General features: G+C 34.3%; 1 protein-coding gene and 1 long non-coding RNA gene across 2 annotated transcripts; both read left to right on the top strand.

Annotated features, from left to right (window-relative positions):
- The first annotated feature begins 8,793 nt into the window (after nucleotides 1-8,793).
- LOC124435062 lies at nucleotides 8,794-9,842 on the top strand. The gene is made up of 2 exons (XM_046985010.1): nucleotides 8,794-9,364; nucleotides 9,448-9,842. Exons 1-2 carry the CDS (start codon nucleotides 9,090-9,092, stop codon nucleotides 9,608-9,610), a joined length of 438 nt encoding a protein of 145 aa, XP_046840966.1. The 5' UTR covers nucleotides 8,794-9,089; the 3' UTR covers nucleotides 9,611-9,842.
- Nucleotides 9,843-11,379: 1,537 nt separating this feature from the next.
- On the top strand, nucleotides 11,380-12,336 carry LOC124434541. The gene is made up of 2 exons (XR_006944816.1): nucleotides 11,380-11,802; nucleotides 12,184-12,336. It is a non-coding gene; the product is annotated as an uncharacterized LOC124434541 (long non-coding RNA).
- The last annotated feature ends 680 nt before the right edge of the window (nucleotides 12,337-13,016 follow it).

Below are 13,016 nucleotides of genomic sequence, written 5' to 3'. Positions count from 1 at the left end.
ATGCATTTTATAAACTTGAGACTGTTTAATGTAGGTTGTATTCAATATATTTACAATACATAATAATAACACTGCCAATATTTTTGCTCACCTTCAAATACATTTTCCCCAGGAGTAACAGATTTCAAGGGGGTAACACAAACCACTGTTAAAACGCTTATAGCGAAGAATAGAGATCACAAACTCTTGTCTGAGCATTGAAATTTTTGTCTCCAAGACGCCATGTTGAGAGGTCTCGTTCAACGTGGCATCATATCGACATTTATAGTGAAATATCGGTTTTTCGTATTTATCGTTCTTACTATGGCGCTTTAACACTTAGAAATGCATAATGCGTTATGCAAGACTTTTTCTTTACTTTTTTTTTGTTAAATATTATTGATAACTTGGGTGTATAACTTTTTATGTACAATATCTGTTAGACGTATACATAATTGATTGTTTCAACATCGAATAACTGAATAAGGGTTCAATACTTCTAGTTCTTGAACTACTTAGATGTTTGGTAAAAAATATTTAATGAAAAATACAATATAAGCCTTAAGAATTTTATTTTTACCACAATATAATAGTACTTCTAAGTGAAATTTTCCAGAGGCTTTCTCTCAATATGGCAGTCACACCGGAAGTCAAATGTATTTCTTGGAGAAAATACACTTGTCTCAAATAGATTGGATAACGCATCAAACTGTAAAAATTGAAACCGAAAGTAAATTTCCAAATGGAAGTAAGGAATCTGAATGGAAGTTGGGGACCCACTTTTCTAGGGATTTGTATTACAGAATCGCAGTTTTTCCAATATATTGCCTTTTACGCGTTTCTGATATGGTCAATTTTTTATCGCAACTATAGGATGTGGAAAATATTTAAACAAAAAGCTTGTGTTAATTCCACTTCACAACGCTGTGAAACTTGGTGTGAACAACTTCGATAATGCGCAAGTTTGCTCTAAGTTTAAGGCGGACGACTCTTAACAGAAAATCGATTCCACATACAGAGTTAATGATCAGGTTTTACAACATTGTTAAATTGAAATAACCGAAAAATTTCGTCCAAATTATTCTCCACATCCTTCAATAGTTGTGATAAGAAAAAGTGTGCGATCAAAAAAGCGTCAAAACTTTAATTCTGTAATACAAATCTATAGAAAAGTGAGTCCCCAACTTCGATTCGGGCAGATTTACTTCCGGCTTCAATTTTTACTAGAAATTTTGAAAAATCATGTTGAGTGAGACCTCTGTGTGATTTCTATTATGGCTAGCTGATCCAGGGTAAGAAAAAATAAATTATGGGCGGTAATTTTAAATTGAAAATATCTCTAAAACAATGCCATTGGTTATGAAGTCGCTACTGGAAATTGAATCATTAGCAGAAAGAACTGAATAGCTTATAGTGCAAGTAAAACGAAAATTGTGTTATCATTTTATATTTTCATTGTATTTTTATTTTCATTTTAACTTTAATAAATTCGAAATATCACTATATCTTATTTTGTGCTTTCTTTGATCGCAAATAATGAGCTAAAGATGGAAATTATTTTCGGAATTTGTTTCGTGTTACGTATATAATTTTTAAAACGACAGTGGACGTTTTAAAACAATTCATCTACACAACCAGTGACTTTATACTGCGTAACTGTCGTTGCAAATTTATAAATATCCTTCCTTTTTGTGACAACTTTTGAAAGAAATACTAATGGAGTATTTTATATAATTAACACTTTACAACGAGTGAAGCTCAGTCCATTTGATGTAACTTATCAACAAATATTCTTGATTATTTCATTTCTCATTATGCAATGTGACGTCACTATTTGTGTAATACGGTCATTTCAAAACTTCGACATCTTAAGAAATACGAAGTCTACTGTCATGTTCTCTTCAATGAAAATGTTCTCTTCAATAAAAATGTCAATTTAAATAAGCAAAAGTCTCGTTTTACTAAAACTTTGAAATACAACTATGATCAAAATGACATTGTCATGAGTGTAGTGAGCCACAAATACAATTTCTTTTAATCTCTTTACGCAAATCTCAGTCTGTTAAACACTCTATAACCTAATTGAATTTTGGTCGTATGTTTCCACTTGTTTGATATAATTTTGTTTTACTCTGTTTTCTAACATAATATTTTAATGCTATACTAACCTTTGAGAAAGTCTTAATCTGTTGCCAAACATTTAAACTTTAGACTTTCGCTTCATTGGAATCTGCAAATGATAAACAGTAACTGTAGCAATATTACCGTAGAGTCAGCATCCTACTTTCGAAATAAGTGGCTTCATAGAGTGGCTACTAACAGGGGAGCGCTAAGTTTCGAATTGTTGTCTTTAGCATCGGTTGACTCTAAATCCACGCTTTATAAAACGATATTTTTTTGATTTGTTTGAATATGTAAAGTTGCCATAGTTAACACAAATGCACACATAAACAATTTCACCGTCAGCTACTTTGCATCGTAAAATATAATTCTTAGTTTAAATAGAAAGTTTGAAAGTAGTGTACAGTACTCCTTCTTCCATCTAACAATAAGCGTTACTAGCTCTACTAAATGCTTCCATTATTGCGCCTGGTATTTTCAAAAAAAATCTCAACTAAAAAGTAGCACAAAAAATAAACCTCCACCCTCTATCCTCCCCTTTCAGTAAAATGAAAAAATCACGGGTCAATCCCGCGATGAAATCAACAAATGCTAATTAAGATTTATTTTTTGTTACAAGCATTTACTCGTATACAATTTACGACTAAATGATCACTTGATTAATATTGAAATTTCAGACAAAATTAACGTCATGTTTAAACTATCACCACAGAATAATGATTATACAGAAGGGTCACTCAGGTGTACAACGTGTCCTCATGTAGGCCATTATTCCAGCCAGATGATTAGGATTTCTCACTGGTTTCCAACCGTTAAAATTAAAAGACGTCAATACTTAATAATGAATTCAAGAATATTTTGACTTAAGAAATGACTTTGGATCATTTTGAAGGTTGGGAAACAGTCAAAACCCCTAATCATCTGGCTGGAATAATGGCGGCCACCATGCGCGGCACGACATGCGCGAGGACAAAAACGTCAAAGGTTCCGACACGAGTGACTCTTCTGTATATTCTTATTCTGTGCTATCATGTTTAAATTATTATGAAGCATGTGTCGCGTAATTTAGTATGCGCGAGCAATTTTACGTGAAAGTTTGTTATAGACTAGCCTCTTTTTGGACATTCTCCGTTCCAATACTCCCAGAGTTTAAAGGTAGTAAAAAACCCGGGGGAGCTAAATAGAGAAAATACGTCCAGGTGGTTAAATACGGTAACTAAAACCTGTATGATGTTGCTCTGATCGTGAAAACACCGTACTCAGAGTTTACATAATCTAAAATTGGTGACTTTCAAAACAACAGATAAAAACATTAAAAAAGTTTTTCCTATTTTTTTTGACAATAAATTTGCTATGCATTAAATCTTTATGATCCATCTTGTCAGAGGGGTGCTAAAGCTCACCCCCACCACCCCCGGTCAGTTGACATCCCTACACTCATTTGGTTCACCCTTGATGTCAAGTTCAACTTTGCTAAATATGTTAAACATACAATGCTCATATTTTAGATACATTTTTCATTAACATGTTTACCATAGAAATCAAATATATTTTAAACTCAATAATTCATTCATATGTAACATTAAAAAATCAACTGCTGTATTCTGCAACAATTACTGCTGTCCTTCAAATTGAGTGCAAAGAAGTCAGTTATACTAAATGGATCAACTATGACCGGTATTTGCCAGTCTCAATCAAATTAACTGCAAATTTACTAGCAAATCAAAAATATGAAACAATGTCCATCCATATTTAGATGTAAAACTGTAAATTACACATTTTTATTGTCAAGTATATAACCAATAGATATTTTTGCAAAATTCTCATTGTTTGATATTAAAAATCACAGTTGAGAGCAGAACATGAGAGTATATCAGAGCAAAATGTTTAGCAAAGCCTCAGCAACATGTCTTAAAAATAAAGTCTAATTCTTCACTAAAAATTTCACTCTAGCTCAGAGAGAAAACAAAGAAAAATCTCAATGGGAATTTAAAGGGAAATATAGTTCCACCTCAAACTAAATTATCATCATATTGCAATAGGTTTTGATAATTAACATGCACTGGACTTCAATATCATTTTAAAAAAATGCCATGAAGCACAATGTGTAATATTTCGTCTTTATTCCAAAGACATCATCAGACTTATGGTTTACAATGCAGGCTGCGAAACTTTTATATATTTACAAGCGGAAATGGCAGTTATGTAATTAGAGAACTATAGGACTAAAATATACTAACATTAAAATAGAGATAGTTTCTTACAAGCTTTAAGACCACTATTAAGTTGTGGCATATCGCGTTTTATCAAAAGTGCTTCTAAGATGAGAAGTTGATTAGGATTATTATTTTTACAGTGATATAATATTTTGGTGTTACTAGGAATCAAGTTACAAGGATTGAGTGGCAGGTGTGTGAGATCGAGGTCGGAATCAGCGTCAGGAAGTGAGAAAAGGTGTGAGATGTAGTTGGCGTCTGGACAAATGAGTAAATGTTGTGAGATGGCACTAGAATTATTGTAATTAGTAGCATGTTGGGTTAGTCTTGTGTGTAGGTTTCGTTCAGTTTTGCCAATGTATGTATGACCACAGCCTGGACATTTAAATTCATATATAACATTGGCTTTAGAGAGTTCCGGAATTTTGTCCTTTTTGGCACAGAAAATTGATGTCTTTTTTGTTTCATATATAACTATAGGTTTGATGGGAATTTTTAGCTACGGCGAATTTTACGAAGAAGATTGAAAACTAAACGTTCACCCTGTTTGCCTAGATATGGTATTCTAATGAAAATCTTACGAAGGTCATTCTCAGTATTTTGTTTAGAGGGGTTATTTTTAGCTATGATTTTGGTTTTGAGTTTGTGAATCAAGAATTTCCGGACTGTAAAGGCGGATCTCCACTAGACGATTTTTATGACGATCGTCTTAAAAATTCGCTGCGCCACATGCGCAGTAGGAAATAAAATCGTCATTCAATAAATCAAGCGCTCGACGAAAAGTAGAAACGGTTTCTACTTTTCGTCGAGCGCTTGACGATCGTCAAATTGAACCAATGAAATTTCATTCCGTGAAACTAATTATCTCTAAAGTCAAAATGGCTGCCACCAGTGGAGAAAACGAATTCCAACTAAACGATACAAATCCTGTAGAAAATATTCCGTCAGAGATTCAAATACTTGCATCTCCGAGGAATATCTCAGTGGTGCAACATTTTGTTGATCAAAATGTGGTGCAAGATGTTGAGAGCTCGATAAGGAAATGTTTTGCAAGCTCTCCGAGACTATAGTTGCTTGTGGGATACAAGCAATATAAACTACAAAAATAGGACCATGAAACTTAATGCATGGAAATCTTTGTCTCGAATGTTCCAGCGAGAAGGTAAGTGTTCTAAATTAATGGAGGACTTCAAGAAACTTGAGAATTTCACTTGTGTTGTTTGGTTATTGTGATGTAACATGTTAAACATGCTAAAGTGGACAGGAAAACTTCTCGACGTTTCTGCGTAAGGGTGTTCGTCTCACCATTTCGTTTGACTGTGTCCTTGACTATATGTGTTATTTCGTATTTTATGTCAACTCTAACAAAATTTGTTTCTTGCCCTTTTTTCAGTTCCATACCTTCAGAAAATTTTTAAGAACCTTAAAGATTCTCTAAAAAAATGCCTTGATAGGAGACGAGCATTGTCTAAATCTGGGGCAGCTGCTTCGACACTTCCAACATGCAAATATTTTGAGGTTATGAGATTTCTTCATGAGAAAACAAGCAATTTGAAACTCACAGCAATGTGGATCTTGAAATCCAAACAATACCAGAGAACATATTGGACATATCCTCATCACAATCTCCAGGACCTAGTCAGCCTTCTTCAAGCTGTTCAAGCAATCAGATGAGGCAAAATATGGTAAAAGAAAACGTCCTAATTCTAACGATCAACTAGACCCATTTCTTGACCATGTGAAGAGTATGGACCAGAAAATGGTAAATTATTTAGAAGGATTGTCAGGTAGAAGAGAAATGAAGATAAGGATGAAGCAGAGTTATTTTGTATGAGTCTTGTTCCAGTTTTAAGAGATATGGAAAAAAAGCAACTCAGACAAGCTAAATTAAAAATTCAACAGCTTTTGTATGATTTACAATATTCAGATAGCTAAAGAAAATTGTTGTAGAACTTCACATATCGCATTAAAATTAATAACATACTCTCACTTATACAAGATACATGCCTTCCAATGAATACAGATATATAGCAAGTGAAATCATTTATTTTAAAATTATAGCTTAAACATGTATTGCTAACTACATAAGTGAAAACCCTTCGTATGAAAACCCATCACATCACTAATGCTCATATTGAATATAAATAGCTTTAAATTTGTTTTTATTTTGAACACCTTACTATTTGCCACTGCCAGTCAACTGCTCCTTCATTATTAAAATAATCGGCAAATTGTTCACGAACCCACTTAGCTTCTGCACCATAGTTATTTGATGCACCAACATCTGTAATGTCACCCAATCCATTCATACAATTTGCATCTTGTCGCGACTCACCAGGGTTAAACTCATTACCCATTTGCCCATCTTGATCAGCAAATGATGGCGGGCAGTATAGATTTGAATCGTCATCTTCATTTATGCTCATAAGGAAGTTATGCAATGCCACAACAGCTTTAGTTATGGCAATCACATTATCAACTTTGGCAACTATAGGCCTATGAAACACACAAAACCGACTAGCACATATACCAAAAGCATTTTCAATGACACGTCTGGCTCTGCTTAGCCTGTAATTGAAAATTAGTTTCCTCTCAGACAGGTTTGAAAAAGGATAGGGCTTCATCATGTGGCGTTTTAGGCCAAATGCATCATCCCCTACAAATACGTGGGGTAGTACTTTCGTTGAATGGGTAATCTTGCCATCTGTGGGCATGTTGAGAAGCTTGTTTTCAATAGCATAGCCAAGATTGCTGTTGGCATACACGCTGCCATCACTTTGCCGCCCACTATCACCAATATCAACCAGTGTGAATTTATACTTTGCATCACTAACTCCCAACAAAACAATGCTATGAGTCTTTTTGTAATTAAAAAAACTCGATGCCTGTCCAGCAGGAGCAAACATCTGCACATGCTTTCCATCAATTGCTCCCAGCATATTAGGAATCGCGCCATGTCGCATGAGGAATATGACGTCATATCACCAAAACGGAAGTAACATTTGACGTAATTTCACCGTATTGTCGCACACGTGCGCCTCGCAAAAAGTTGTAACGTCGCAGACATTTTGTCGAATTGTCGCGCAAGATAATTGGCTATCTAATAACACGTGGTTAGTCATTTGTGTTTGTCTCAGCATATGTTTATTACAAATATGAAAAAATATTAAATCATGGATGCATTCGAAGAAAGATTAGCGGAATAAGTTAGGAAATACCCTCATATATATAAGACTCGTCCAGAAGGGATTATAAAGACCTACAAAAAACTACGAATTCATGGAAGGAAATCGCGAAAAGCTCGAAACAAATGATGCTGTTTGCAGACAAAAATGGAAGAAAATACGGGACCGATTTACGAAAGCCAAAAAGCGTTTAAATTCGAAGAGTGGCAATCCTGGCGAAAAAATTATACCTGCTATTGTCATTAGCGGTGTCGTGGTTGTCTAGCATTTTAGCAGAAATGAATTCATTTGATTCACAAAGAATTTTAACAATGCTGCCAATGCACCACTTGATATAAATGTCAACATAATTTTGAATTTGTATGCAGATTTCGCGCGGTTGTCGCATGGGTTGTCGCGTTTACTATAAATGCTTTATTTGATTGTCGGATGGCGCGTGCCCATACATTGCACAAACCAGAGAGTCGCGCGACACATGGCCTTAAGAGGGAAACCATTCCATGACATAAAAGACTGGAGTGTTTGAATTTGTTTTTTGAATAATGTTTGGTTAGAGCAAATCTTACATGCGCGAAAAAATAGGGAATTGATCCAAGTAGTTTTGCGGTTGAAAGGTTCGAAACTTGAAAAATGTGTATATTGGCCAGTATGAGTTGTTTTACGGAATATATTGATGTCATTATTTGTTATTTTGAGGTCTAGAAAGTGGACATGTGAGTCAGAAAAATCATCAAAAGTAAATTTAAGATTTTTATCAAAACTATTAAATTTGGCAAGAACATGAGGAATGTCAGAATGTCGCATAAGAACAAGAGTATCATCAACATAACGTCGGTAAAACTTAAAGTGCCTATGACATGTTTTCAAAAACGCAATATTATAATAGTTTAGATGATTTTAAGAACATTTGCAATATATTTTATAATTGAAAAATTTCATCTTCGTGAATTTTGGATGGCTCTAAGTTGGTTATTTATTGCTTGTCCGTGATGTCAAAAGACCTAGGGCGAGAACTTGGAAAAACGCCGGATCTGACGTCACATCGGGAACACGCTTTTCCCGAACAAAGAAAACACATTATAGTATATAATACTACGGATTCGAAATTTATTACAACTTGAGTCGAACAAAAAGTGTTTTAAATTGTGCGCATCAGGAATATTAAAAATGGCCTCGAGCTCTTCTGATTCCATTGAACAAAATGAATCAGATAATGATTCAATGTTAAACTACATGATGGAATCTGAAGAAAGTTTGATTACCACGGATAATCAAAGTGACTCTCTGATGTCTCTGAACAGTCTATTGAATCACAAATGCTGCCTTATCAAGATGAACCTGTTGCTGATGAAGAATGGGTTCAAAATTATCATGACGGATAACGTGAACGTCAAAATTTGTTGGAAACTCTGCGTAGTAGATTCAACAATCGTGTGACTTTGGAGCAGTGGTGAGTGTATTTATTCCTTTTTAAAATATTTACAAGTTACGGGCCATAATTCACTTCACACAAAGTCAGCGATTATTGTGCTGCGTTTTTTGTTAGCATTGTCAATTTAAACTAGTAGTTATATTGCAACATGAACAAATGCTACTTTGTATTTGTAGGTGCATTTGTGGTAATTGCAGAACTAATCTGCTTCAAAATGAGAAAGAAAGTCAATGTTGCCAAGAGCTCGACGAATGCATAGAGTCCTTAAAGAATGAAATGGTGCTGGATGAATTGAAAATTGTCCCAAAATGCATTACACTTCATCCAGCATTCAATTCAGTGTGTCTGGATATTTGGTCATTAAGAATGTCAGGCCCAAAATTCAGAAAAATAGATGGAAGAAAATATGTGAAGCATGATGATGAGAACAGGTACATACCTGTATGCTTTCATTTAGTTCAATTAAATTGTTTCATGTAATAACTTATGACAAAGATTTATTTTGCAAATTTAGATATTTGAGAAGTGTTGCATATCGAGAATTTACCCAGCTGGTGCATGGCTACTTAGGGAATAAACGGATACCACTACCTGCTTGTGCCTATCATGCAATAAGGACTCGATTTGTGGGAAAAGATTTTCAGGGTTATGATGATGAAGAATTTGAGGATAAATAATTTACTACTTATATGCCAATGATTCACCCTCATTTTGATTCTTGTTTTGTGGACAGTCCAGGACCTGTTGGTGACCTTTCATTGGTTTCCCACAAGTTCGACAGTGTGGACGAAGTTCTTGTTATATTAATGGTATTTTCTGACATTGTTAATGGGACTAAAATATTATAATTTTGAGATTGTAATATTAGACATCATAACTGTAAGTAATTAATAAAGTATGTTTTAGTCATACCGCTGGTGGTGGTACATTTTCAACTACCATTTTTTGACGATTGATCTTTTTTTTAATTGCCTCTGCTTTTGATTGTCTAACAAACATGGTATGCATTGGTGCAGGAGACATATTTGACAGTTCTTCAGATGCTTGGTTGCTTCCTTAGGTTGCTATCACTTGCTGCATAAACACTGCAACAGAAACAACCCTTATCATATATCAATGAGGACTGCTATCTAGCATGTAGTAACATAAAGAGTTTTACCATTTTCCATCTGAATAATCTGTATCACTGCCTTCTTCACTTGATGTTACATTTGCTGAAAGTTCATCCTCAGCTTCTCATCTGTATTGGAATCTTGTGATTCTTGATCCCCAGAGTCACTATCCATGTGCTCCATTATCTTCATCAATTATATCAGAATGATGAGCAGCATCATAGATGTTATTTTCTGAACATGATCTGAAAACATAACTTAATTCGCCAATTTACATAATCATTTTAGTTTATATATAGCTCATTAAATTTGATCAGTATTCCCTAACTGATACAATTTATTATATTTTCACCTAATATTGATTACATTATACAATAGCATACCAAATCTCATTTGAGCTTTATAAAACAGCATCTTTCTCTTCATTTGGAGCAGCTTGCTAGTCAGTTTCACACAGTTTTGACATTTCAGTGGCAATGTTCGATCCACTTGTCATTTGCATTTACCCACTCCTTCAAATAAACCACACTTTCTTAATTTTAAAGTACAAGGTGTATAATAATATTTTTACAAAATACTTTTAGTTTGAATATTAAATATTTCTTAAAAGGGGAACTTGAATTTACACTTGTGGTAAACTGCTCTAATGAAACAGCATTGATAATAGCCCAATCAGTGTATTTGCTAAGCAGTTATTAATGTAGGGTAAATTGTTCGCAAAGAAATATTGTCATTGTTGGAAGACGTAACTCTATTCATTTCAATTTCATTCAAAGTGAGCTAATCAAACTTACATGTGCTGATTTGCCAGATCTTTGAGTGGTCCATGAAAACTGTTATCAGTTTCATCAATGAAAGTCATAGTGTCTGTTTGCATACATTCATCTGTATTTTCAGCAGATACATTATTTAAAGAAGTGCAAGGCTGAGAAGATTCTATATTTTGGAAATTGCTTCCTTCTTGACTCACGCTGCACTCTTCGTAATTTGTACACCGAGCGTGAAATACCTATATCAATAGTTTTGTGAAATTACTTCCTAAGTTAGCAACACATAAATGAAAGGAGAACCTTAAATAGATTTTTTATATGTAAAACTCACAATGCGACGACGATCTCGTTCTGATAACACGGTTTCTGTTTCATTAAGCTTTGAAGGCCAGACACATATGCCAATATTATCCCTCTTAAGTGTGGGAGCTACAAGCAGTGGTGTATCCGAATTACTCACTCCCATCTCACCAGTAAAGCGACACACAAATCATCCTCTTTAAAATGCTTAGAGCAAACTTCGGAAGACGCAGAAGGTACCCAATTTTTCGTTTTCTTTTGACAAAATCAACCCAAGCTTTTCTACGTTTCTTAGCTTCTGGTCTGGTATCATTCACAAATGGGATTCTATGGAGAGCAATCCCCTTCTTCGAATTTGATGTGTTTGAACATCCAAACACGACGCATCTGTGTGGCATCTTACCGGAAAATTTTTTTAGCAAACTTCTTAAAAAATATATCTTTTAGTGTTTGCTATAATACTAACGTTATAGAATAGCAGAAACAATGATCTAGTACCCATTCTACTAGATACCTGACTCAGCCAAATTTGTATAGTAATGAGTGAGGCAAATTTCTACGCGGCCGCCATTTGCAAAGGTGGCAAAAGCACAATGGCGGCATATAAAAACATTAAGTCTGTGCTGAGAGAAATCGACTTTGAGAGCGTTTTTATGATGCTGTTCTACTGAAGTTGCATTAAAAATGGTGAGTAATTTCTTTAACATTGTTAAAATGTGTAAAATTTTTAAATACTTGAGATAGAGCGGTCTTAATGTGTATTTTGCGACCATAAACTTAAGGCTGAGAGTTACATAAGTATGAACTACTAATCGTGAGTATTTATTAATTTACATCTTCTTTGCTGTTCTCTATGCTTTTATCGTAAACCAAAACATATTTACAGAAAAAAGCGACAAAATCGCATAACAGCTATCCAGAACTTTGATTTGAACACAACGTTTACGGTTTATATGAATTATTTTACCTGAACAACATAATTTTAGATCTATTAACAATATGACTGCATCGTTGTAAAATGCGCTTATTTTCACTATTTACAATAAACCACTATTAATTATTTTTTAGGATTTACATTTCCTTGGTTGTGGTGTGGATGTTCATCGAAGTCGACTAGATTCCTTGAAATAAAACAGCTTCGTAGATTGCTGGCGAACACCAATTTTGTTTTTGTGGAGGATATCTTTATTATATTGCTTACCATAGGTCGAAAGTCGTAAATGGATGTATTTTTCAATGATCTGTTTGATAAGCTGTGATGAATGTAGATCTTCAGTTATTGCTTCGTGATCAACATTATGCTCGTTGAGTTCAGGAAACAAGCTCTTTTCTGCAAGCTCTTGGTTAATAAGATGAACCATTATAGTCTTCAAGTTTCTCCTGCTGGAAATTTTTTGTCTTTTTGAACGAGTTTCATGAATGAGGACTTGAAAAGCTCTTTCAGATGCAAATATTATTTTGGTCACACCATTAGAAGGCAGAACAAGACCACCACGATGAAAGATAAAGATGTAGTAGTTTGGAAGTGTGAATAATTATGATCATGAACTGATGATGATTTTTTTGACTTAAGCAAAAGAGCTCTTGCACATTCAGTACAGGTGATTCTATTGATTATCTTTTTTACAACAAACCCAGCAATATATCCAAGTATTGCTTCTTTGTATGATGACAGTGAACATGATTCTAATCCAGAAATTAAACTACTGACATATTGTGTGTCCTTTGGTGTCATCTCTTCTACTTCAAAGGCTGGAGCATTTCTTTTATTCCATTTTAATGAAAAAATAGAACCTGCAGATTCATTTTTGAAAGTCAAACAGTTTGCATTCTTGGAACCAATGATGGAATTTCTTAAAAGAATTTTTCGTAGACTGGACTTAAATTGTACAATATCTGGA

This window comes from Xenia sp. Carnegie-2017, unplaced genomic scaffold (genome assembly GCF_021976095.1).
Source record: "Xenia sp. Carnegie-2017 unplaced genomic scaffold, XeniaSp_v1 HiC_scaffold_14, whole genome shotgun sequence".
NCBI classification, from domain to species: domain Eukaryota; kingdom Metazoa; phylum Cnidaria; class Anthozoa; order Malacalcyonacea; family Xeniidae; genus Xenia; species Xenia sp. Carnegie-2017.
Note: the sequence above shows the minus strand (reverse complement) of the source record. Positions and strands in the feature narration are given on the sequence as shown.

Excerpts from the sequence above, each read along its gene's own strand:
- LOC124435062 (XM_046985010.1), top strand. The coding sequence starts at position 9,090 with ATGCTACTTTGTATTTGTAGGTGCATTTGTGGTAATTGCAGAACTAAT. Across the intron at positions 9,365-9,447 it reads AAGCATGATGATGAGAACAG|ATATTTGAGAAGTGTTGCAT; the intron begins GTACATACCTGT and ends TTGCAAATTTAG.